Consider the following 27,707-nt stretch of genomic DNA (forward strand, 5'->3'; position numbering starts at 1 on the left):
CCAAATACAGGGGTAAAATACTGCTCCGCTCCTACTCAAAATTCAAGTTTTTATATATCCAAGAATCTCATTAGCTCTTTTGGCCACAACATCACACTGGGATCTCATGTTCAGCTGATTAGCCACCATAACCCCCAAATCTTTTTCAGAGTCACTGCTTCCCAGGTTACAATTCCCCATCCTGTCTGTATGGCCTATATTCTTTGTTCCCAGATGCATACACTTACAGTTAGCTGTATTAAAACACACATTATTTGCTTGCATCCAGTTTACCAAGCTATCTAGATCCTGCTGAATCAGTGACCTGTTCTAACGCCATGAAATTTCAGATTTAAATATTTGAAATGTACAGTTTTTAATATCCTATGAGCATGAAATTGACCAAAATGGACTGTGAATTTGGTAGGGCCCTATAGATAAGTATGTAAGGAGGCAGTTATCCTGTTCCCTAGTGTGATTTGGTGGACTGTAGCAGGCATTAACTAGTACCCCCATCTTGTTCTTTATCTGCTGGGACACTGATCCATAAACATTCAAGATCATTTTCTTCCAAGTTATCAGTGACTCCAATATAGGAAATGACATTTTTAACAGAGTGCCATCCACTCCCACTCTCTTTTTGCCCACTCGATCCTTTCTAAACTGGTTATAACCATTGATGTTAACATTCCAATTGTGCAAATCATCCCCCCAGGTTTCTGTAACACCAACTAGATTGAATTTATGTTCATAAATGAGCAATTGAAATTCTTCTTGTTTGTTAGACAGGTCCAAGCATTAGTGTATTGACCATTCAAGAATCTCCTCTTTATGTCCTTTGGTATCTTGATTTTGTTCTCAATTATATTTTCTCTTTAGTTCACTACATCCAAAATTTGTAAATATCTTAAAAAACTGATTTATATTCAATTATTTAACAGCAGAAGTAGTAAAACAATCTAATGAATAAGCAGAAGAGAAAGTACCACCAAACATAAAGAACTCAAATCACACTTTGAAAAGAATACAACAAAAATATTTATTCAGAACAAATTTAATATATTCTAGTCAATGTTTTCACCCTCTCTCCCTTTGCCCTTTCCCAGGTCAGTCCCAATTGACTGTTGGTCTCCTTTTTACTCTGGAGATGACCATTTGCTCTCAACTCCTAACTCTTAACTTCTAAATGTCTATGACACTGACATACTTTCTCTGGCTAGTAATGCAAATGAATGCATGTATGGCCAGACAAGATCGATTTATGTTCTAAGCATGAAGACTGGTATCTCTAGAATCTCTGGGTGAAATCTTGGCTCCATAGAAGTCAATATGAATTTTGCCACTGACTTCAATGAGACCAAACTATCACACTCTGAACCCACTGATTCAAATCCTGACATAATTCAACAGCTACCAAGGACACGTACTTTAGAGGACAAAGTAGTATGTACAACACATGTCATGCAACTATTGTATGTGTGTCTTTCAGCTGAGATCTTAAAAAAAAAAAATCAAGATTTTTGTGGACATTAAGAGATTTCATGACCTTTTGTAGCAGTGTTGGCCAGTCCTTGGCCAAAGTTTTCCCTTCCCCCTCAGTGTAGTGATGAGCTGTTACCCTCTTCCTTGGAGATAACTGTATTTCTGTGATGTTGCATAGGTACCTTGTGAAAATAAAGGGACTATAATAATGTAAAATAATATGAATATCAATTGGACTCCATGGATCAAGTAGTAGAAGATAAGCTGCACCAATGGAATGGGAGAGGGATGACTGAGGGCTCATCTCTAGTACTACCAGTACTGGGAATGAGCAAAGGTCACCGTGTGAAACCGAAATCTTAATGGTACCCTGAATGATTTGTAACATTCAAAAAATCAATCTACTTACAAAAAGCTAGATTTGTTTTACAGATATGTTAAGTGTGTTTGTGTCTGTCTAATTCTGTCACATAGTGTCTTCATGGTCTAAAAATAAATAAATAGTTTTTCTTCACAGTACTAGTCTTTAAAAGTACTATAGTTAAAACACAGTATATTTAATCTGGAGTCAACAATCTAAGTCTGATCGAAAACCACAATTAAAATGGGTAATGTTTCAGACATGAAACCAGTGCAACAAAGACAGAGTGCAATTAGAAATTACTATTCAGATTACTGGATAGCTTGGTTTCTAGTGCCACCTGCTGAAATAGAACAATAGCTTTTTTTATCCACACTTTTTCTAATTTGATCTAATAAAAAAACTTACAAGCATATTAAAAAACCCCAACCATTTGGTTTTGGTGAATTATATAGCCCAAATAAAAATTAACAAGTGACATACATCAATACAATGGACTCTCCTTGTAATGTACTCAGGTATAGTAATCTCTGCTTATATGAGAGTTGTTCTTTGTGAGAGGGGCTGGTGGTGGTGGGAGGATGTAGAACTGCTTTCAGCACAAGACATTTTGACTCTAAATATTCCCTTGAGGTTGACATCAACTATATAATTCCCCTGGGTTAAGAGAATAGTGGGAGTTTATTCATACAGATGAACCTGCTGAGTACTCTAAATGAACATCCAGAGTGCCGAACGCTGAGCGTAGTACATTCAGAACCTTTTCCTGAATGAGGTCTACTTGCTCTGCAGGACAATAGTCATCCAAACTTGATCTGTAACAATTATTTAAACAAAAAAATCAAAAGCCCATTATGAGAAATAGTTTTCTAATACTTTGATAGTAGCCCCTTATATCCAGGGATTTCAAAGTGTTTTAAAACACAGAGCTCTGCCAATCCCTCTCCAGCCCCCTGACCTCTCTGGAGAGTCTTTTCTCTAGGTCTCCTCCTTGCCCTGGTCTTAGAAACATCTTACTCGGTTCAGGGACTCCACAGCTGTAATTCTCTTTGGCTTTCCCAGTTTACCATCACCAGGCTTAGGGTTCTGCTTCAGGGAACCTTCCTCTAAGTGTCTCAACTCTAGGCTCTCACAACTGAGCTCAGCACAGTCCTTCACTTGCTGAGCATTACCATCAGGTGGCCCCCATTCCTAGCCCATGGGATCTGTCGATCCTCCCCCAGAACACCTATCCTTAAAGTCCCCAGTACAGGACAGAATGGCCCCAGCACTTAATGGACCGTAAAGGGGACAGATCACCCTGTTACATACAAGAAACTCCACAGTACAGTGAAAATCCCGCAGTCCAGTAAATGCTGACTTTTAAAAGCACATTTACTGCAGCAGAAGGTTTTTAATTCACCTTTGGGTTTAGGATAAAAACAAATATGTTCTTACCGAGCGATTGTCACAAGCGTGGGCTTTGGTATTTTTTTCAGTATATGCTTTACGGATTGCATGAGGCCCTCTATCTCCTGCTCAGTGCTAACATGATGAGGAAGTTCAGAATAATCACAGGTAAGACCAGCCTGATGGACCTAAACATAAATTAGACAAAGATTTCACTACTGCATAAAGTGGATGATTAAAATTAACAAGAAATGTTACTATTCACAAAGCTGATTCATACAGCACGTCTTTAAGGGTTTAGTAGCTACTGTACTTCTTTAATGTAACTATTTAATGGAACTACAGAAATGTATTTAAAAGCACAAATATTATTTGTATTTACACTTTTAAATGCTGTTAACTAGTTTCACTGCTTGTTATAATGTACCTCCCTTTTCCCACTACAGCATTCAGAAAGGCTATCAGAGGTGAAGGCCAAGATCTTAAAAAGGGGCCTGGGGTGGGAGAGACTGCTTCAATTTATATTCTGAAGTCTTATCTATAGACCCACTTGAGTAGTCTGATTGTAACAGCAGCAGCTCGACACTCTGCACTCCTGACAATCAGGCCATTTTTTAAGGCGCCTTAATACAGACGTGAAGGCCTAACTTCAGGCAGCCATTTTTGAAAATTCTGGCTGAAGTACAAAGATTTTAAACCCTTCTTCCAGCAAATATTTAAGATTTCAAAAGGCAAAGCCAAAAATTTCCCCAGTCTTCTCCTGTCCTTTTGTATATACGATTTTGTAACCAGTCTGCTTCCAGTTCCTCCTACCAATGACATACCATTTCATAGTCTGGGGTTTCCATCCGATTTTTCAAACTATGCACAAGTTGAACCAGTGGTTTCATTCTGGGGTAAAAAGAAAATGTGAGTTATATTAACAGCTAGACGCACACGTACTTAACACAGCCAAAAACACTAAGGAAATAATACCATGGCGGGCCTCGTGTCCTAGGAGCAAAGCACAGTGTCTCCCGAACTTCCCCTGCTTCTGTGAAAGAGGAAAAGTGCCAGTTCCATAGCACTGCTGTTTTCTCATCTCACCCTGCCCCTGCATTTAGTCTTCATGAGATTTTGTGGGGGAGGGCGTTCTCTCTGACACTGCCTCCTTGTAACTCCTCTAGATGTCCATGAAGAAGTTACTTTTTCAAGGTCGTATTAACTCCATCTGAGTCTCATCTGCAGTTGTTACTCAGAAGCCACAGGAGGACTTTCCTAACGGCATTGCTACAGGTGGTGGGAATACTGGGCTTGAGAGTTTCCCCATGGAAAAATCTGGCTTTTGTCAAAACTTTGGTTTAAGAGAAAATTTTGAGTAGAAGTTGACACAGTGCTTCATGGGAGTTGTAGATCAGGTGTCTCGTGCTCCTATTCTCGTCTATGGACTAGGCTTATTGGGTGGCCTACATCTCCCATGATGCACTGCTGACTCACCTCTTGCTGAACCACCACAGCACAGAATGGGAGATGGTAGTCTGGCTGTGGAACCCAGTTTGTAGAGGAGAATGGGGGCATGAGACAGCTGAACTACAACTCCCAAGAGGAACTATGGCAGCATTACTAAACTGAAAAAAAAAAAAAAAAAAGTCAGTCTTGACCAAAAAAAAAAAAAATATTCACAGAAAATGGATACTTTTTGAGTAGCCCTAGTCATCACAGCTCCTTTAGGAGTCATTCTGGAAATGGTGAAGAGGGACCAGGGGAGCAGCATGGAGAGACAGGATCCCTTGTGTAAGCTGATTCACAGGGGCTTGCTGCAGGAAATCCTAGGGGAATTCCTGCGTTGTGCAGGAGGTCAGATGAGATGATTATAATGGTCCTTTCTTTCCTCGAAAATCTATGAAAACAAGTTATCACCACAACAAACCAAACCGAACATTTTCTCTTACTTTGGATTTCAACTCCACAAAAGAGAAGGTTACTTATCTGTAACCGGAGGCTCTTCGAGATATGTGGTCCCTATCTGTATTCCACTGAAGGTTTATGTATGCGCACCCTGTGTCCGGAGCCAGAGAATTTGAAAGTAGTAGTGTGTGTCGGTCCGCACATGTGCACTTCCTCGCCTCATGGTTTCATCTGAGGCAATAAAGGGTGGGGCGGACTAACCGGGTCTCCAGTTCTTTCTCCACCACGAATCTAACAGATCCACAGCAGAGGGGAAGGAGGGTGGAAAGTATGACCTGACTACAGCAAGTATTGGATAGGAGATCAGACCTCCCCCAGTGTGGGTGGCAGAGGAAGGCCTGGAGAACCTGGTTCCCTTACAGTGAACTGCTCATGTGGCCCTGCTGCTTACTCTGAGTGCTCCGGTGTTAACAGTACCCGCTTGATAGCAGGAGCCAGGGCTGAAGTGGAGGACTGTCTTGGAACGAACAGATCCCTTGTCTTGTCAATGTCCTGGCTGACACTGAGGGTGAGCAGGGCTTGGTGCCTTGTACCAGCAGACCCGGTGGTCTGTGTGATTTTGTCATTCTTGTGCGCCTTGGAATGTGCTGCCTCTCTGTGGCTGGAACTTAAGGAAGGTGCATGATCCTTTGGTTTGGAGTAAGACTTACTACCATACTTATGTGCATGCTTCCTTGTCCCATGACTAGGTCCCGGCACGGGGTCTGTGGTGGTGGTACACCAGAACCAGATTTGATCTCTGTAACTGGAGGCACATTCCTGGCTTTCTCAGGCCAATGAACAGGGGGGCTCCCTGACCTGGATCCAAATGAGGCCTCAGGCCACTTCCATGAGGTGTTTCTTGAGGCGGAAAATCAGGCCTGCTCAGGTACAGATTGGGAAGGACTGGCAGAGGCTGCACCTGGATGAAATGTGGGCTTCTCCAAAGCGGTAGAGGCAGTGTTGGTGCTCCTCACTGACTGAGAACTAACACAGGCAGGAGTGCAGATCTTGAATTCTGGTGTCTTTGGCATAATCCAGTACCCACATGTGGGGGGTGCGTGTGTGTTTGTGTGTGTGTTGGGGAGACTGGTAAACTGATTCTCCTAAAGTCCAAGTCCTACTAAAACTACTGCTAAAAACTTAACTACATAAAAAAAAAACCCCAGTAAAAACAGAAGAAGAAAAACTAACTATATACAATTTCTAAAACTTTTTTTCTTTTAAAAGGGCGTCAGAGATGAGAGGACACTAGCAGCTCTGACTTGGAGCATGTGGCAGTGAGAAAGAACTGGAGATGCAATCAGTCCACCCCACTCTTTATCACCTCGAACGTAACCATAAGGGGAAGCAAGAGAGCATGCCCGGACCAACAGACACTACTACTTTCAAATTCTCCGGTTCCAGACGCATGGACACATGCATAAACCCTCAGTGGAATACAATAGGGACCATCACTCAAAGAAGCAGCTCAGGATTTTCCAGGTTGCATATTTTAGACAAGTTAAATGATCATCGTATCCCTCTACCTCAGTCCTGCAGCTTGAATGTTCAAAAACACGCCAGGAGCTGTCGAATTACAATTGGCATTTTTCAGTGTTCTGCTGATGGTGGCAGTCTCTTTTAGAAATGCAACAATATTTGTGATGCTGACAGCATGGGAGGATAAAAGACCAGACACAAGGTCTGGAGGTTTTTTGTGTCCCTGTTCTGGATTTGACTAGGAACGATGCTTATTGGTCCAAGAGAAATCCTCCACATGAAGGGAGGAGGTAGAAGAGAGGTCTAACAGGATGGTATTGATTGACTGTGTTTGGCGAAGTTAGCTAGCTCCTAGACAGAGTGGGAGGAAGAACACTGTTCAGTGGGTTTCTGGAGAAAATCAAAAGTAGTGACTGGGAGTCAGAAGTTACAGGCAAAGATACGAAGAGATGGCAGTTAGCAGACCAGCAACCAGCGCAAAGGGCGGCAAGAACAACCTATACATTAGGTTTCCAAATTGCTACTTCATAAGTGATGTAAGTTTGTAGGAAGCTGGCCAGTACCACCTGGAGGCTCAAAAATAACAAATATAATGAAAAACACTTTACTGTTAAAAATATAATAGTTTCTTCATGCTGATTCTTATCCACAAGCTACTAGTTGACCAAAGGGAGGAGAGTTTTCTTTTAACCTCTGAAATCCCTTACCTCGGATATGAGGCAAATCTTTTTAGAGTCTCTTCATCATCATTGTCACATAAATCCGCAAAAGCTGCTTCCAGATCTTCTAGCTGACGGACACGATTTTCAACACAGTCCAGCAATCCCTCCTTTGAATGAACACATACGTAAATGTGTTAGGAACAATACAAGCATAAGATCTTATTTCCTTAGATGAAGGACATGATTAACTCTATGGGTCAAATCCTGAAGTAATTAGCCTGATAGGAGTAAGGGAACAGGGATTTCTGGGCAGCTGGTTTGTGGAACATCTTCCAAAAGATCAGAATGAATGACCAGAGATTACCACCTTCAGAGCAATGCAGAGTAAAACCCATCTTTTCCCACTAACAACAAAATGTTCTGTATCTATATTTTGAGGGAAAAGACTGGGAAGAACTAAAAGTATGTTGGATTAATTGCTGGATTTGTTTGTAAAGCTCTCAAATGCAATGGTGATGAATGCAATATGAATACTTAGCGAGAGATAAGCAGTTTTTCCTCAATTAAAAAAAAATCAAGAACTTCAGGATATATATAGGTTTTTAAAACAAAACTTAAATACTTTTGGATTTATCAATATTTCAAAGGAGTTTTGTATGTTGGAGATTTTTCATCCACCTTCTTCCTGGATTGCATGAAAAAAGAAGGGATGAATTCTAAGTTAAATGCCTATTTTACTTTACTCATGGGAGAAATCTCACTGGAGTTCATGAGACTACTGGTATGAGTAAAGATGCAAGTATTTGCAGGATCAGGGTCTGAATAACAACATCAAATGATACAAGTTTCACAGCATGAGTATGAAGGATGATCAGCACATTAAATGTAGACAGGAAAATCACTAAGAAGGATGGATATTTGACAGACATAAAAATTAGGGATATGGTAATTCTTTCTGGTTGGGAAGTGTTCTGATATCACATACCAGCTGCTGTATCCTTTGGAGAATGTCAGCAACTTAATTACATATGTTTAAATAGTAATATAGGATCTGACTCTGAGAGGTGCCACTGAAGTCACCACAGAGCATGGGGTTGTAAAAATGTAGGCGGATATTCTGAAAGCAGCATGGGGGATCGAGATTAATGGAGGATGAATGTCTAAATCTACTGCACTTCTTGTTGATTAATCGCAGTTAACTCATGCGATTAACTCAAAAACAATTAATCGCGATTAATCGCACTGTTAAACAATAGAAAAACAATTGAAATGTATTATGTATTTTTTGATGTTTTCTACATTTTCAAACATATCAATTTCAATTACAACATAGAATACAAAGTGTACAGTGCTCACTTTATATTATTTTTGATTACAAATATTTGCACTGTAAAAATGATAAACAAAAGAAATATTTTTCAATTCACCTCATACAAGTACTGTAATGCAATCTCTTGATCATGAAAGTGCAACTTACAAATGTATTTTTTGTTACATAACTGCACTCAAACGAAACAGTGTAAAACTTTAGCGCCTACAAGTCCACTCAGTCCTACTTCTTGTTCAGCCAATCGTGAAGACAAACACGTTTGTTTACATTTATGGGAGATAATGCTGCCTGCTCCTTATTTATAATGCCACCTGAAAGTAAGAACAGGCATTCGCATGGCACTGTTGTAGCTGGTGTCGCCAGATATTTACATGCCAGATGCGCTGAAGATTCATATGCCTCTTCATGCTTCGGTCATCGTTCCAAAGGACATGCTTCCATGCTGATGACATTCGTTAAAAAAAATGCGTTAATTACATTTGTGACTGAACTCCTTGCGTGGGAGAATTGTATGTCTCCTGCTGTGTTTTACCCACATTCTGCCATATGTTTCATATTATAGCCATCTCAGATGATGACCCAGCACATGTTTGTTTTAAGAACACTTTCACTGCAAATTTGACAAAATGCAAAGAAGACACCAATGTGAAATTTCTAAAGATTTTTAGCACTCTACCCAAGATTTAAGCACTCGACCCAAGCTTTAAGAATCTGAAGTGCTTTCCAAAATCTCATAGGAATGAGGTGTGGAGCAGGCTTTCAGAAGTCTTACAAGAGCAAAACTGATGCGGAAACTACAGAACCCAAACCACCAAAAAAGAAAATCAACCTTCTGCTGGTGGCATCTGACTGAGATGATGAAAATGACCATGCGTCGGTCTGCACTACTTTGGATCGTTATCGAGCAGAACCCGTCATCAGCATGGATGTATGTCCTCTGGAATGGTGGTTGAAGCATCAAGGGACATATGAATCTGTAGCGCATCTGGCATGTAAATATCTTGCAACGCCAGCTACAACAGTGCCATACAAATGCCTGTTCTCACTTACAGGTGACACTGCAAACAAGAGGCAGGCGACATTATCTTCTGCAAATATAAACAAACTTGTTTGTCTGAGCGATTGGCTGAACAAGAAGTAGGACTGATTGGACTCGTAGACTCTTTATTTTTGAATGCAGGGGGGTTTTTTGTACAAAATTCTACATTTTTAAGTTCAACTTTCATGATCGAGATTGCACTACAGTATTTGTATTAGGTGAATTGAAAAATATTATTTTCTACAGTGTAAATATTTGTAATAAAAATATAAAGTGAGCACTGTACACTTTGTATTCTGTGTTGTAATTGAAATCAATATATTTGAAAATACAGAAACATCAAAAAATATTTAAATAATGGTATTCTAATATTGTTTAACAGCGTGATTAATCACGTGCTTAATTTTTTGAATCGCGCACTTAATCACAATTTTTTGAATCGCTTGAGAGCCCTATTTACAATATAGTATGTTAAAAATGTACATCTAAATGCATCTGACTATCGGACACAATTGAGGAGGGTGATTCTCCAAGAGATTCAGATATCTGCGAAGAGCCCAGATCTGTGCACATACGTCGCTGCTGGCTTTCCCACCTCAGTCAAATTTAAGCTAAACTTCTCATTACTAATTTTAAAGCTTTGTGTGATGCTGCCTATGCCTTGTTCAGCATCGCCCCCCTCCCCATCCATTCCACCAAGGATGCTAGCCTTGTCTCTCGCAATTCTCAGCTTCTCACACAAACATCTCCTAACATCTTTCTTAACACCTACTATGGCTAGAGCACCCACCCTTGATCAGAAAGCCTCTACTGACCACTTCTGCCCTAATACCTACGAGAAATTTGCTGACTGACAGAAAAACATGGGAAGTAATTTAGGAATAAGTTTACACATTGATATTTACAATATTGTTAGCACAACTATATATTTTGTATCTACTCCGAGTCTGTTTTTAGGCTGTGAGATACCCCAGGCAGAGATCATCTCACCTTTTCCCTTTGGAAAGTGCCTAGCATAACAGCCAGCATCTTTGTTGTCATTGGGGATTGCACAGAGAGCTAAGAACATGAGTCTCTAAGGTGAGCTGAAACACAGTCACCTAGCTGGCAGCTGGAACAGGCCGATATATACTGTGAACCAGGAACAGGTGGAGAACAAATAATGAAAAGTAGGCTACACTAGCATGATATAGGCACTTCTGGATATACATAAATTGATAATAACACACAGAATGCAGATCAGATATTTGTCACATCCCTACTACAAAGACAAAATAAACTCAGGAGAAAAAGTAGCAAATGGAAACAAAAATACCATGGATGATTTGTTTTTGTTTCACTCTTGTAAATTAGCATTTTGTTTACACACATTAAATTTTATACTCTCACTAAATCTCCATGCAGTTAACAGAACTGCATAAAAAATGTTTGTTAGAAAAGCTTTCCTAAGGCCCTGTAGAATAGCATTAAGCATGATACATGGCTTAACTAGCAACCCGTTCATTAAACATCTTTCACAGCTTTCTCTCATGTCTCTCTGCTTCTTGTCACAGCGCAGGGTCTTTGCAGTATAAACAAAAATCATTTTCACATTCCTCACCCATCCCAAAAAGAAATACTGTACCTCTGTTGGATTTCTATCCGGCTTCTTAAAACTGTATAGCTCTTTCAAAATCTTGTATTCCTCCTTTAAGAGAGAAAGAGGAAAAAAAAAGGAAAAGTATTTTAGTGGCTTCAAAGGAACCATACTGAAATGGAAATACAGTGAAGCAAAATGTTCAGATTCCTATGCCTCCAAAGGGAAGCTACTTTTATGACTGATTTTAACAAGACAGCCTCATCCCTGCAACACAGCAGAAGCCGCTCTATATGTGCTCATGGCAAAAAGGCTCTGTGGCTTGAGAAGGCCACTCTCCAAGACTTCGTCCCTCTACGAAAACGTTTTGACCCAAATCAACAAAACCACATGCTAAATGTTAAACTTGACTTCAGTGTACTTAGTCACATCCTTAAAATCAAGCCTTTAAGTGCTTTGGTGAACAGGGTTCAGATTACTCATGTGCTTAAAATTAAATGTGCTTTGCTGAATTGAGGCTCCAGTGAATTGCTGCTTATGACAAGGGCTGTAGCTACATGGCGGCCAGGACCGTGTGATTCTGAAGGGAAGCTGGCTTGACAGCTTTGTGTGGGTGGCCTGCATCCCTCCTCAGCTGTTGGGGGAATCAGCGGATTTAATTTTGGCAAACCTCTCCTCTGGACAGGACAATTTAGTGAAGGCTGTGATCTGAGAATTGGAGAGTTGCCTATGGGGGATATTGCTATGCACGGGACAATTGGTCTCTTGGTTTCAAACACACAGTGATTGACAAATTTAATGGCCAAACTGTTTTCTAAAGAACCTACAAGAAACAGGATTTTTATTTATTTTTTAATATATGGGTACACAATTACTCTAAATTGCTAATAAAGTTTTACTCACAACTGATTAACCCCCTTGCCACACACACACACTTTTTTTTTTAAATCCATCAAAGAAACTGCTGACGAGTGAGACCTCATATCCCAAGTGTGGACACAGTTCTATGTCTGTGTTAGGAACCCTATAAATAGAGACAGTAATGAAGAACCTGCCCCAAACTGTAATTGTTACTGGATCACAGAAGGGGGTCTGCGTAGGCCCAGGGATCTGCTCACCTTGCAGGACTGGGGTGGGACTATAATTGTAAAGAGCAACAGAAGGAAAAGCTTACATTTTTGCTTTAATTTAGGGCACTATAACTGTATTCAAAATGTATTTTAAATCTTTTTTGGGGATGGGATTTTATTCTTAGAATGTACTATTATAACAACACCCTCCCTCTCTTTCTTTTCATTCTGAAGTTGAACAGCTTCCTTTGCAGGTTGTCACAATGATTTCACACAAATGCTAAAATGGAAGGGCATGAGCGAGTCTGAGCATGGGATGCTACACATTTTTATACAGAGGGTGGGAAAGGATTTCTCCAGTAAATAGTAAAAGAAAGGTAAAATAAATTGCACAAGTTGGACTAGGACCAGCACACACTCTATTCATGGGGAAAAGGGAGCTTCAATTACCATTAGCTGTTAGCATCTTGGGCCAAAATTTTCATACCTGGGTGTCTAGCTGGACTCCTAAATCCATCTTTAGGCACCTCAATATAAGTGGCTTGATTTTCACAAATGATGAGAACCTAAAAATCCCATTTAAGACATAGGACTGGATGGGGCCAAGTGGGTCATCGAGTCCAATCCCCTACTATCACCGGCAACCCTGTGATAGTAATAATAATCCATTAAGATCCATCTGAAAACTAATTAGGCTTCTTGTCCCCACTACTATAGAAGTAGTAGTCCAAAACTTTATTCCCCTGATGGTCAGAAACCATCTAGTTTCCAGCCTGAATTTATTCATGGCCAGTTTATACCCATTTGTTCTTGTGCCAACACTGTCCAGTTAGGTTAAATAGCTCTTCACCCTCCCTGGTATTTACCTTCCTCATGTATTTACAGAGTGCAAACATAATCCCCTCTCACCCTTCATTTTGCTAGATTAAACAAACCAAGCTCAAATCAATCCTGGTTAGTTTTTTTTTCTCCGCTGACTAATATGCTAATAGTCTCTCCACGTAAGCCAGGCCTTCCATTCCCCTCATTATCCTAGTAGCCTTTCTCTGTACCTGTTTCAGTCTGAATTAATCTTTCTTGAACATAGGTGACCAGAATTATACACAGTATTTCTGATGAGGGCTTATTGGTACCTTCTACATTGACATTAACACTTCCGTACCTCTACTGGAAAAAAAGACAATGGGAGTTGCTGAGTGCTCAGCACTACTGAAAATAAGCCCACTTTATTTCAGAAAACATCAGAGTAACTTTGGAAGCCTAACTTTGGGGACCCACATTTGAAAATGTTGGCCTGGGTTTTACATCTCAGGTGAAAGGCAGAACAGTGTCTGTAACACCACACTGGGGCATTTGTTCAGCAATGATTCGAAAGGAAGAGTTCTATCTGCTGAATCAGCACATCAATCCCTGCAGCACCTGGGGTTTCCTCCCCATCCAAATATTTACCGCGTCTGATTAGCTTAGCATCTGATTAGCTTAGCTAAGATAAGTTTGGGTATATTTTATAGAAATATGATAATATCCCAAAGTGGTACGGCTGCAGATTATTAATAGGCACATTCCCTCTGGGGTTCACTTTTGTCCGAAGGATAATAGGATAGTATATGTTATATTCACCTGGGTGTACGTTTCTTTGAATGGATTCTTAACTGAAAAAAAATCTAAGTCAATATCTAAAACATATGCATCTCCCTTTTGTAGTACTTGAAGAACATCTTCAACTATCTCCAGCAGTTGACAGGCATGGTTTCCAAGAGAACATGAAGCCAAGGACTCCAATTTGTCTTGTGCAAATGTTTTTTCTTCTCCTCCTTCCGCCTTTGAATCTGTGAGGTCACCGCTGGGAACTTCAGCCTTTGATGAAGAGGCAGTAGCAGTGTTTGCTGTATCATCTGTATTTAACTTCAGTCTCTTTGCAGAAGGTATTTCATCATTTTCTTTCTGACTGCTGGATGCTTCCGTAGAATTAACAAGAATGACACTCAGATGTAAAGGCTTCTGGTTCTCTAGCTGATCAGCAGGGACATAAAGACCATCACTTAGATAGTAATGATCTGTACTTGTGACTCTGGAATAGAGAATTGGACATACTTAATGTATGATTTAACTAGATGAGAAACAGCCTTGTGTTACCACCTAACATTATTTACAATTAAGTAACCTTGAGAAAGTAAAATGAGTGTGTGTCTGTGATGGATTGTGGGCAACGTAACATAAACACACACAAGATTATTTTTAAAGACTTCTCACATGTTAAATTTAAAACTGATTTTTTTTTCCTTTTGTAACATCTTAGTGCTGTTGAGGGAATGTACCAAAATATATTTTATATTATTTATTAAAGCCCCATAAACATGTCAAATGGGAATAGAATGATTCTTCCTTATGTGCTCTGAAAAGATTAATTTTGCCATCAGAATAGAATTTAAAGAAAAGTATCCCCCTAATCCTGCCAAGATGATGACATACTATGTACGTGTGAAGCAGTGCATGTTCTACATTTTGGTATTCTGGAGTTTACTGGGCTATTTTAGATCATATTTTAAGTCATGTTTGTATGCACTCAGAAGTGCTCAAACAACCTTTACACAAAATATTATGAATAAATACACAAACCATTAAGCTTTTCTATAGCATTTTTCATCCATAGATTTCAAAGTGCTTTATTGGGGAAGAGATGTATCAATATACTCTTCCCCATTTTACAGATGGGGGACGCTGACACAGCAAAGTGACAGCCAAAGGTCACACAGGAGGTCATTGGCAGCGATAGGAGTAAATGCCAGGTCTCCTGACTCCTAGTCCATTTCACAATCCCTTACAAACAGTGTGGGGAAAAATAGTTGTTTGTTTTTTTAAAGATTTATAAATACAATTTCTTTTTTAAAATAATCCTATTTAAAGTTAAATGTGAAAATATGGTCTCTCCTGGTAAGGCCTACACTAACTATAATCTAGTAAAATCATTTAAATTAAAAAAAATGCTGTATCAGTAAGCCTTCCACAAATGTTGATGAGCAAAGGGTGCTGCTTTTTTAAAATTTTTATACAGACTCAGGATGGGGAGTGGGTGGGAGAGACAAGGATGGGGACAATATCTTTATCTTTTGAGGTCAGCTCAAGCTTTATAAATATGTCACATCATGTACTGCATAAAGTAGGTATCTGTATTATTTTCAGTCTTTACGGTGGAGCCAATGCTGGTATTGAAGTTTTTTCAAATGTAAGCACTGTACTTCCAGTTTTCGTTATGCAGAATTTTGCCTAATTACATTGTTTCTGTTTAGCGAGCAGGTGCAGAGAGAATATTTTATTCATTTGAACTAGTTCAATCAAAGATGAAAAACCAATGGGGAGTTGAAGAAGCGGGGAAGCTTGCTTTCCTCTTCCAATCCATGAATAAAAACCAGGTGGGAGACAATGCGATCTATCAAACTTTAAAAACTTGAAGAACATGGAGCCAGAATTTCGGAGATAATCAGGCACCTAAAAATGCATGTAAGTGCCTAGTGAGGTTTTCAAGAGAGCTTAAGCAGGTTGGGAGTTTTTAGGCACCTAAATACCCTGAGACTGCCAAATCAAATCCAACCAAGGTCAGTAGTGACTGAAACTTTGGGGACTAGCTTTTGCTGCAAAAAAATCTTGATAAAATTACATAAGAAAAAACAATCTAGCACATTTAAGGTCCTCTTATTTAACTAATAATTTTAAATGCTTTTTTGTGCATTTTGAATTGAATTCCAATGTCCATCTTACACAAAAGAGTGAACATATTATCATCTAGTCAATAAGAAATGCATCGTTCACTGTTTTCTAACATAATATAAAACTTAAGAAACTGAATTAATGTATGTAGAGGTACATAATTAGTTAAATAAATGTGTGCAGATACAGTATCTGAACAAGAACCACCGCTTTAGTGTAAAAGCTACATTTAGTTGCAAAGCAACATGTTTTTATGGTTATACCCACCAGTGAGAATGAATTTTCTTAGGAAAAGAACTAAAGTACAAATGCAAAACAAGATTAAAATTGATTATCTCAATCAATCCATCCTGACTGGAACATTTTAAAGTGTTACATAGCAAACAAATCAGCGCTCTTTCCTGCAGTTGAAGTGTGGCATCTGCAGCACACACATCTTTAAACACTCCCTAGACTAGCAGGATCAACACCTGTGAATAATTCCAATGGCTGCAAACAACAGCTCAGTGATTGTACCACCCAAAGAGTAGTGCAGCATAGAAATGAATCATTTCTGTTCACTGTGATCACAGCCACCTCTTTTCCCCTCTAGTAGGAAGACCCCCACTGACCAAGCGGTAGGGGGATGCTCTTCAATTCATTTTCAAAGGCACAGGAAGGAACAAAAGTACAACTCTTAATCTGTGTTACAAACTAGACCGTATCCTATGTTATGAAAGCACATACTTTCAATAACACTGAACGTTCTACTCTCCCACAAATTTGCTAGTTTTCTTGATGGCTGAATAACTCCACCATAATGTGGAAAATCCTGAAAACAACACAGGCAACCACTTTTATAAAAAAGGGATATTTAGCTTTTCCTCAAAGTAGGAGGAATATCTCAAGATGCAATCAGTCCCCAGCCAGTTTATATTAATCACACGTTAAGACAGTGCAATTTGAATCTGCATACTCAGACTAATAAAAGTGCAAGACCACTTCAGGAGAGCTCTTATTGTCTTTGGCATATCTTTTGGATTCATAAATACTATTCTCCATAATTGTACCAATGCTCAATTAAAGAACTTAAAAACATGCAAGAGACCTTAGTTTGAAGAATGTGATATAAAACAATATGTCTATAAAGAAAGGGGAGAAAGACACTGGATGGCTCAGGGGAATGTTAATAGGAGCCTTTTACTCTTAGACTACCCAATCAAATCCAACCAGTCAGTAGTGTCTGCAAACTTGGAGGCTATTTGGTACCCTATGTGAAATTAATGTGATGATCTCAATCCAGTTCTCAGGTGTCCAAATGAGAGCAACTCAGTCATAGTTGGTACTAACTGGAAGTCTCAGTGGAGAAGCCAAAGACTGAATGGACATGAGGCTTGAACTACTGCTCTTTCATCCAGGGAGGTGGGCCAGGCCAGCATCATTTCAAGTACACAATACACAGAGAAGCTTGCACCGGTGCTGTCAGTGGTACTCTTGGTTTGAAGATGAATGCTGTGCATAGAACTACATTCATACAAACATACCACAGACTCAAATAAACTAAGATTTAACGTGTTTTAAATGGGGGCAGAGGATAAAGGGATGTTATCAAAGTTGATGGGCAGGCTAGTATAGTCCAGTAGCCCATGACTATTGGTCCAAACAAATAACATTTATTTATGGCTGTTTGGATAAGCAGCTGAATTCCTCTTAAAACTCCTGGGCAAATTGTGCCAGTGAAGTCAATGGGAGTTTTACCCTGACTGACCAGCATGTTGAAACTCAAGCTGAAAATGAAAAACTGAACTTCCATGTCAGTTTCTCTTTATACTCCCTTGAACTGGAGACAAACATAGAAAATTGGCTTATGAAGCTTTCTGCTTTGCTAAACTCCTACTCTTAGCCAGCTGCACTCAGCACTACACTTCAAGATTAGTACACATGGTTAATTACAGATGGCTACAACATCTGGAGCCACCATATCTTCCTGGTAGACTACCAAAAACAAGATCCAGGTTACCTGTGGACAACACATTGCTAAAGGATTTTTTTTTTTAAACTTGTTCCATATGTTATGTTCTTTTTTGCTGCAAAGTACATTCACTTTTTTGTGCTGTTTCACCAAAACACAATATTTTGATGTTGTGAAAATGAACACCAGGTACCCAACACTCAGGAGTCAAGAACCACAAATTACAAAACAAAGTGGTGTGACAAATGAAGTCCAGTAAGAAAAGATTTCAGTTTTAAAGCGATGAAAGGTTATGATGAACAATGATGTGAAAAAAATAATTTTAAAAGTTGTGAAAAATAGTAATGAAATTATTACTTAAGAAGACAGCTGCACTCCGTGGGCCCAATTCTGTTTTCACACCTATTTTATGCAGTGTAGCTCCACTGACTCAAATGGAGATATGCCTGATTTATACCATTGTTAGCAAGATCAGGATTTGGTGCTGTGTGACTAAAGGGCAAGTGATGAAAGAAGCAGCCGGATAATAATTCACAAAAAGAAAAGGAGTACTTGTGGCACCTTAGAGACTAACAAATTTATTTGAGCATAAGCTTTCGTGAGCTACAGCTCACTTCATCGGATGCAATAACAATTGTATTTTCACCTGGCTGGGAAAACAATGGAAATGTTACTGAGTTACGAAGACAGCTTAATTATCCAACAAACAAAAAACTTTGCTGGCGTACAGTTAAAATGACTACACTTCACATCACTGACAAAAACTATATATCAAGAACGTTATAGTTAAAAAAAAATGTAATTCCTAAAATACTGCTTCCCATGATTTCAACCTTTATGAGCAGAGAACTTGATTTAAGCTTTGACTAACTGAAATGTGACAAGTGTAGTATAATTCTCTACAAAATGGTATCCATAAAAAGGAAATGAAAGTCCCAATCTGTCAATTTAACTATTCATGAAACTTTTCTCATGTCGGGCCCTAAAGGAGTCGTATATACACAACTAAATTATCATTCAGAAACATTGATTTATCACCAGTTTTATCTAAGTATCCAAGAAAATGTATACGGGAAACAGTGGCAGAGAAAAATGAGATCTATAATTATCTTACGAGCTAAAGATAGCACATACATTACCTGATTGTAGTGGTAGATGTATCTTTACCAACTAAAAAATCATGTTTTCCTTCTTTGATTTGCTGAGCCCAGCTTGGATGAAGCCATATCACTTGAGAAAAATGACCAGCATAAACAACAGGCATAATCCAGTTCTCAATACTTAGCTCACTGTAAATGAATGGAGAGGAAAAATGAAATCACATTAACTTTCCCTATATGTAAAGTGTGTCAGCAACACAAAAAGATGACTCTTATATACTGGAATTACATCGAAATGTGTAATTACCAGCAAGCATCAGTATTTTGTCTGAGTACGGTTTATATTACAAAACAAAAACTCTGCTAGTAAAACTATTATCAGGAAAATCTTTGATCACAAGACCTAAAAATCTTAGAAATTATTTATTTAAAATTTCTATAACAATATTACAAAGTTAGGATTTTGGTTTGGTAACATCTTTATAGTGCAGTAATGCCATCAATAGTCTTCCTCATCAATAAAACACTTGATTATAAACTAGCCAGGTTTATTGCTTTCTTTTGTGTGTCAGACATAGAAAGAATGAAATGAGTATGTTCAACACCATCATCACAAATCAAAACTAGATCTAAGAGTCTGTCAACGTCAATGTAACCTACCCTAAAATTGACAGAAATGTTTTCTTAAATGTAAGGACTTATTGATTAGCCCCTACAAAATCACATTTGAATCACTATTAATATCTCAGTTCCTTAGTGGAATGACACATGCCACCAAACTGCCTATTCCTCCACAAACAAACAAAACCAAAATACAGAGTAGATATGGAATGATATAGCCATTGTGTTGCCATTCCGTTCTTGTGACTCACTAGCACATTGAAATTTTCAAGCTTTTCAATACCCTTCTCATTTACAAGAACGAAGCAGAAAGAGGGCACAATGTGTACACACATCTCCACAACTGCACTGGTCTTTTATCTGTCTAAGCAGCTGCTGTGAAATCCTGGCCCACTGAACTCACTGGCAAAATACCCCTTTGATTTAATATGGTCAGGATTTCAACCCTGCAGTTTAAACACTTAGGAAAAAGGCTGATAGATTTTACAGCATTGGGAGGGGAAGGCATTTTTTTAAAATATGGTTTTTCAGATTAAATGATCCGTTTTGACACTGACCCATTATAATGCTGTTCAGCGAAACAACATAGTCTAAACTTTCAAACAAGTGGCATATTGCTGAACCATTAAAAATGTAACAAAGTCACAAGAACATAGTCATCCAATGTCTGGAGGATAACATCAGCATTTGACTATATTCCTAAACCACAAAACATCCTTTGAACATAAACAAGCCAGTTTCGAACATGAGTGAAAAAGTTGAAAATACCTTCAGGGCCAACTTCTGCCCATCTTGCTCACGTTTACTCTGAGGACAGTTCTACTGATTTTCAATGTAAATGAGAGTGGCAAGAGTTGGCCCTTAGAGATTCTTGATGAGGAACATATGACATTACCTAAACAGAGCTTCTTTGTCGAAGACTGTGTCTGCTGGCATATTCACAGGAATAAGAAGGTCTGGATGGGAATCAAAATGAACAAAGCTGATGTTACTGGTAGGGAGATGCTTTGACCCAATGGCACGATAGATAAAAGGCACAACCTAAAATGATATGAACAAAATGTGTTAACTGTTACCAATGGGTTAAAAAATGCAATGTTGTTAATAGCAAAAATACTGGTAAAATACCATCCATTGTCTTCTCAGGCCTCATAATTATTCCTTAAGCAGAAGACAATTCATCAGTGGAGCACAACCTTGCTGCTACCATGGACTAAGACTGGCAATTTGCCATAAGCCCCAGGGCTATGTGTACAGTAGTTTGCATGAATATTTACAATTTTTTTTATCTCCCCTTCATTCTTTCAGGGCAGCCCTGTTTACAGCAATGCTTTTCACCAATCCTTTAATCCCGCTCCCATTTCTTTCACTGAAATTCATCCCCCTAAAAATGCACCCCATTTCCTGTGCAACGCAGTCCCCACCCGGCTGTTCTCCCCCACTTCTTGGCTTCCACACACTAAAGTTCCTCCTTCTCTATGTTTAGACTTGGATGGATTATATCTTGATCTATAAATGTTGGTAATCACTGATTGCACTGTACATACAAACTGATGAAAAATATTTCCATCAGTAATAAATGAAATTTACTGATAGGCAAGGGAAGAAAAATGCTTCTGGAGAACTTAGATTTTGATTTAAGGTTATTTATTTTGTATATTTTGACATTGGATGTTGACAATTTGTGTTTTAACAATGACACAGATTTAACTTTTTCAATCTCAACTGTCATTAAATAATTATTGTCTGATCCCAATATTTTACCCTCACCCATAATTTCCCACAACTGTGAAAAAAATCAATAAAAATAAAAGAGGTTAAAAATAACCATTGACATTATCCATCAAAATTATAAAACTCAAATTCAGTGAGGCCTGCATATGAGTCAGGCTCTAGGACACACTCACAGGCCCTATGCTGACACAAATAGTCAGCCTGGGAGACTGCAGACATACAGCCCCCATGCCCACAAGAGATGGGGGGCAAGGCTAACTTGTGCTCAGTTTACGTGCAGAGCAGTGGGAGCCTTTCTGTGCTCCCTAGGCAACTGAATCTGCACAAAAGGACTACGAATTTAGTAGCCTGACCCCCTCCTCACTGCCAACAGCACCATCCATGGTGCCCATGGAAAGCAGAAACCTCGGCATGAAATTGTTCTCCTATGGAAGGTGCTGAGAGGTGTGCAAAGCTTTTAATGGGCCCTCTGCTCTTGGGTGAATTACACCCGGTATATACAGCACAGACCAAAAAGTGCATTTACAATGTTTAGACTAGTTAATTTTTTGTATTTAAAAATCCATAGCTATTTTTTGTACTTTCTTGGAAGTTATTTTACTTTGCCAAAATCTCATTGATTGTATTATGTTATATTTATGGCAAAATAACATGAAAAATGAAATAGCCACATACATGACTGGGCTCAGTTTTCAGCCTCTCCGGTTGCTTACCCATCATAAACACAAAGCTGTGATATTGACAATTTGTGTTTCAATGCTTATAGATCTTCAACTTTTTGAATCTCAATGTATACTCTCATTAAATAATTATTGTCTGACCCTCCCATAATTTCCCAGAACTGTGAAAATTTAAATACAGAGAATATATCAATGTGTATTTTTTTTGGTCAAAATTTGCCTATGATCCACGTTCCCCACCCTATGCCAGAAGACACCGCACCAGATTTTGGGCTTCAAAAGTTTCAGACTTCATCCAATGCAAGGTAAAACCAGTTGAAACATCACTCACACTCAGGCACCAGCTACAGTTTAAACCTAATTGAGTTTCTAAGCTCCTGTCACCCTTGGACTGTTAAATTCCTATCCACAAGCTGCTCCAACCCATAGCTGAGTTCTCTAGTCAGAATTCCTCCGAACAGAGCACTCAGCCTCCTGTCCTTCCCCAGCTCTCCATGATACTGCACTGACGAGTTAGTGAAGTGGGCTCCATATCCTGTGCATCACAGGCAATACAGTTTGCACATGTTTTATATGCTAAATATGAACTGAACTGCTTTCAAAAAACTAATACAACTGATTAAGTCCCTAATCTTGAACACTACATATATGTGTAAGATTAACCCCCTACAAATACACAATTTTAAAAGAAAAAGCTTGAAATCTGAACCTCCTTTACTGCCTGCCAAGACCTGAGTTCTTAGTTCCATGCCTTCACATTATTAGGGTTGTTAACTTTTGACCTGTAAAGAAGGATCAGAAACTGCAGTTCTCTGAACTGTTTGAGTTTTAGGGCACGGCTACACTAGAGAGTTTATAGCTGCGCAGCTGCACTGATGCAGCTGAGCTGCTGTAAGCTCTCTAACGTACAAGCTCTAAGCTGACGGGAGAGAGCGCTCTCCCATCGGCTTAACTACTCCAGCCCTCACAAGTAGCTGTTGCTATGTCCCGCTGACATAGTGCTATCTATACCAGTGCAGCTTATGTCAGTGTAGCTTATGTTGTTCCGGGGGGTGCTTTATTCACTCCCCTCAGCAACACAGGTTATGCTGTAGTGTACACATAGCCTTCATGCTGCAGGGGAGGCAGAGAATTCTAAGTTTACTAAACTTGGGTGCTAGCCTTTCAATTCAAATTTAGCACATATTTATTTGTGACTTTAAGTTTAAACACACATTCTGTTAATCAGAAGGAAAAAAAAAAAAAAGGAGGGCGGAATGCTGTTGGAGAGCCCAAACACTGAATTGCAAGTCCTACTTAAAGCCTGAGGATGAAACTACTCCGGTGCCATAGGTATCTCCATAAATTAGAGACAGGAAGTTGAAGGACTCATACATTTTGTTTTTCAAATGCGTGATTTGATTGTACTTCATGCAACTGAACTGCCTCAGAAAGAAAAATAAATAAATGGGAGGTTCATAACCAACCGAAGGCAACCTTCAGAAGAGTGGAGCTTTGCCTGGCACACAGGACCACAATTTCCTCTCCCAGAGCCTACTATAAACTAATCAGACTGCCGTGTGTAATGCCTTCCACCCCAGAGCTGGCTACACGTTAGAAAGGCATATGTATTGTGTATAGCTCTAAGGTTTTTGCACACTGATAGGTTTTATACACTGCTAATATAAATACTCTTTATTACACTAATTTAATGTTCAAAATTTACATAGATTGCCTTTTGAGTGGTGTTGGCAGAACTCCATGAACACTTAACTGTTTTCTATTTCTATTCTCTTTTCATATCTGCAGGGTTGTTGTAGCCATGTTGGTCCCTGGAAATTAAAGAGACAAGCTGGGTGAGGTAATATCTTTTATTGGACCAACCTGAAGTTACCCTCCCCTATCTTGTCTGCCTAATTCTTTTTCCAGAACTTTTACCAAAGTTTCAACTTTACAGGGATAACTATACTTGGGTCTCATTCAAAATAATTTCAAGGGGAGGCTATTTTTTTTTTAAATATCTATTTCAATTAAGGTCATTTTTTTCAAACAGTAATAGGATCATAAATTGTCCCTGGTTTAGTTATGCAGGGTCCCTAGTTCAGCAAACACTTTAGTAGGAATCTCATAGCATTTTGGTAAAGTAAACCGTTTAGTATGAGGTTGCTTTTGTAAATATCAATGACTACTGTGGCTAAAACATCTCACATCTCTAAAACAGCCCCATTAAATCATAAATTGCTCATTCTGAAGGGCAGCTGGTGCACTGTCAGCAGCCAATCATAGTGCACCAAGTATTCCAGAAGCCAACAGAAATATCCAGCTGGTGCAAGGACTTTGACCAACTACTGAAATGTAAGCCTCTGCTCAATCTCTAGCCCAGTGTTTCCCAAACTTGGGACGCCGCTTGTTCAAAGAAAGCCCCTGGCGGGCTGGGCCGGTTTGTTTACCTGCTGCGTCCGCAGGTTCGGCCAATCACTGGCTCCCACGGTTTGCGGTGTGGGCCAAGGGACGTACCGGCTGCTGCTTCCCGCAGCCCCCATTGGCCAGGCACAGTGAACTGCGGCCAGTGGAAGCCACGATCGGCCGAACCTGCGGACGGGCCAGGTAAAACAAACTGGCCCGGCCCGGCAGGGGCTTTCCCTGAACAAGCGGCGTCCCAAGTTTGGGAAACACTGCTCTAGCCTTACCTGTTCTTTTGAGGCTGGTTTTCCAGCTCTGGTTAGAATCTGTTTAGCCACTGATTGATCTGGCAATACTCTACCAGGTAATAAGAGGAAACTACTGTATAATCCTTGTCTCAGTTTTCCACTGCATAAGGGTACTGATGTTTTTAAAAAGCAAATGGAAAAAAAAAAAAGCCTTTTCAGAGAAGTTACATGATGACAACTCATTTCCAGGGAGGGCCCTGCCTGCTGAGATTAAGACACAAATCTGAATCTTAAATGAGTTTTGCCAACATTTTCAAAAATACTGTAAGGATTTATTTTTAATTTTCTCTCCTAACGTTTTAATAAAAACTTTTCCTACATCAACCTACAGGTATGCTATATACTTTTTGTCATTTGTAAATACTGCATAACTTCTGCTATTTAGTATAATTTATTCTACCAAATGTTTTGGGGGTTTGTTGATGGGGTTTAATATTTTTCAGTTTTCTACACGATACTTTTTTTACCCACACAACATCCCATTGAAATCAGTGGGGTTTTCTGCACATGAATAAGGATCTATTTGAACAGATCCAACGACAACATTGTAGCCTTAAATTGCACTTCATGAGCAAGCAATTTGAGAAACTTTTACCAGGGAATAGACTAGGGGTTCAAAATCCCCTTTAAGGAAGCAAGTGTTTTAGAATAACCTTTTTTTTTTTTTTTTAAGAGTTTGTCTACATTTCACCCTCCCCCCCATTCTTATGTAACAGAAAAACTGCTCGAGCTTCCTTGTGTTTATTAATATGGTAGTGAGTACTTTGCACTTTATATAGTACTTAATTTCAAAGCACTGTACAAACATCTATTTATCATCTCAGCAACCACGTGACGTAGGTGAGTATTTTCCAGAAATTAAACCAGCAATTTGCAGTTAAACAATAGATTTTTTTTTTCAGCCCTGGGATAACAGCCCAGAATACACTCATCATAGAGTAGTGAACATCTTGGATTCCATTATGAGAAAGCAGAACCTGCCACTGTCCTCTGCATACTGCAATCCCACAGAAGTCAACGGCAGGTTGAGCGCAGATCAGTGTCAGGATTGGCTACAGAAGGGCTTATGATTTGCAGTGCCCTTTGCTTCCATATGTCAGATTGTGCATTTTCTACACTGCCAGTGGAGGAGAAAAAGATGAGAAGAGAAAAAGATCACAAGGATTACAGAAGCAACCACCAAACCTGTTCGTTGGTACATAAGGAAAATTCTGGAGATTTTGGGAAGCCAATCCCATTTTGGCAACCTGTCATGCCACTGCCAATTAGCCCAGAGCATCATAAACATACTGTGGGGGTGGTCACCCCTTAAACAATGGCCAAAATGGAAAAATGGCATATTATTTGGGGTAATTACCTAAGCTGCAAGGCAATAATTGATAACTGCATGAAAAACACAGTTTGTAAAGATACATAGTTTTATTTGTGGTGCAAAAAACTTATTCTGTATCATGAGGACTTGTATGATGGCTGCTGAAATATGGGACAAAGCACATCCTATACTGATTAGCTAAGGGTGTGATGCACTAGGCAAAAAGTAAGGAACATAATTTAAAATAAGGGGCAGGGGCTCTGTCGTGGTCTATGCTACAGACTTATGATGGTGTAACTACATCGCCCGGAGTGTGGAAAATCCACACCCCTGGGCGAGTTATATCGACCGAATTCATGGTGTAGGCAGGACTATGTGGAGAAGAGGGCTTCTTGCGTCAGCGCAGGTACCACCTCTTGGGGGAAGCGGACTACCTGCGCCAATGGGAGAAGTTCTCGTCAGTGTAGGGAGCGCCTTCACTAAGTCGCACAGGAACACAGCAGCACCAGTGCAGCTGCACCACTGCAGTGCTGTATGCGTACACAAGCCCTTTATCTCACACGTCCCACTCCTGCATAAAAATTTGCACAGGTGCTTCAGTGTAGTAAAGTTAAACACATGCCTAAGGGTATATCTACACTCCATTGTAAACCTGGGCTCAGCCGTGTCCACAAGGAAATTTGTCTAATTCAGGTCAACAAGCAATCAGGACCCAGGTCCCTATGAGCCCAAGGCTCGGTCTACAATATAGAGTTAGGTCGACGTAAGGCAGCTTACATCAACCTAATTGTGTAAGCATCTACACGAAAATGTAGCTCCCAGCAATGTAACTCGCCCGCTACACTGAGCGCTTAGGTCGACGTAGTTAGGTTGATACAATGCCAGCGTAGACACTGTGTTGCTTACATTGACTGTTGCTGCCTTTCAGAAGCCGTCCCACAATGCCCCGCACTGACAGTTCAATCATCGTGCAAGCCTTCCTGGCACTGAGAGAAGGCGCATAACGTGGTCAGGCAAAAGCGACTTAATTACTACAAGCCCTGTTATCTTGAAGAGTGGACGCAGCACCAGCCACAGGCTCCAGTCAGAGGGTCTGTTTGGCGGCGCAGTATGGATGTGTTAACTTGGCTGTGAGCCCGGGGCCCCGTAATCGTTTACAACCAGGTTTACAACGTGGTGCAGATGCTCAAGTGGAAACCCAGAGGGTGCCCCCAGGTCCCACAGCCCGGGGTTTAGTGCAGCATAGACACAGTCTGCTTGCAGAATCAGGGTGGGAACTGGCTCCCAGAAACCAAGGACAGGGGGTGCGGGCTGGACTGTATCTCTTCAGCGGCTCTAGCCCCAGCAGAAGTCCCGCTGCGGGTCCCAGCCAGGATCTTCCCCCCGGCCCCAGGCACTTACATCTTGGTGGTCCTCCACCACGCAGACGGGCAGCGCCGGGTAGCTCCGCAGGCGGCCCGGCTGCCCCGCGCGGCTCATGGCGGCCGCGCTGGGACGAGCGTTCGGAGCCACGAACCCCCGGGCCCGGCAACGTTCTAGGACCCGAACGCCGGGGGCCGCGACGTTCCGCGGAGCGCTAGCGCGGGACACCCGCGCCGCGAGGGGCGGAGCAAGG

The 27,707-nt window shown here is 40.1% G+C and overlaps 1 protein-coding gene across 4 annotated transcripts; it reads right to left on the reverse strand.

Annotated features, from left to right (window-relative positions):
- Positions 1-999: 999 nt before the first annotated feature.
- C2H5orf22 (chromosome 2 C5orf22 homolog) lies at positions 1,000-27,704 on the reverse strand. Of its 4 annotated transcripts, XM_075125423.1 has the most exons (10): positions 27,494-27,704; positions 23,844-23,901; positions 20,572-20,632; positions 19,095-19,244; positions 13,917-14,367; positions 11,275-11,337; positions 7,327-7,448; positions 4,036-4,102; positions 3,260-3,399; positions 1,000-2,637 (listed from the first exon to the last, which is right to left on the reverse strand). In XM_075125423.1, the coding sequence occupies exons 1-10, from the start codon at positions 27,569-27,571 to the stop codon at positions 2,508-2,510; spliced, it is 1,320 nt and encodes a 439-aa protein (XP_074981524.1). In that variant the 5' UTR covers positions 27,572-27,704; the 3' UTR covers positions 1,000-2,507. The 4 variants fall into 4 exon arrangements, with proteins under 4 accessions (XP_074981524.1, XP_048695638.1, XP_048695636.1 ...); XM_048839681.2 differs by lacking the exon at positions 23,844-23,901; XM_048839679.2 differs by lacking the exon at positions 23,844-23,901 and having other exon boundaries at positions 20,572-20,717.
- Between the last annotated feature and the right edge of the window lie 3 nt (positions 27,705-27,707).

The sequence above is a fragment of the Caretta caretta genome, chromosome 2, assembly GCF_965140235.1.
Source record: "Caretta caretta isolate rCarCar2 chromosome 2, rCarCar1.hap1, whole genome shotgun sequence".
Lineage (NCBI taxonomy): Eukaryota > Metazoa > Chordata > Testudines > Cheloniidae > Caretta > Caretta caretta.

Coding starts and splice junctions, on each gene's coding strand:
- C2H5orf22 (XM_048839679.2), bottom strand. CDS start 27,571: ATGAGCCGCGCGGGGCAGCCGGGCCGCCTGCGGAGCTACCCGGCGCTG. Junction 20,718..27,493: donor TGGTGGAGGACCACCAAGAT/GTAAGTGCCTGG, acceptor ATATCATTTTAG/GTTGTGCCTTTTATCTATCG. Junction 7,449..11,274: donor CGGATAGAAATCCAACAGAG/GTACAGTATTTC, acceptor GTTCATTCAAAG/GAGGGATTGCTGGACTGTGT.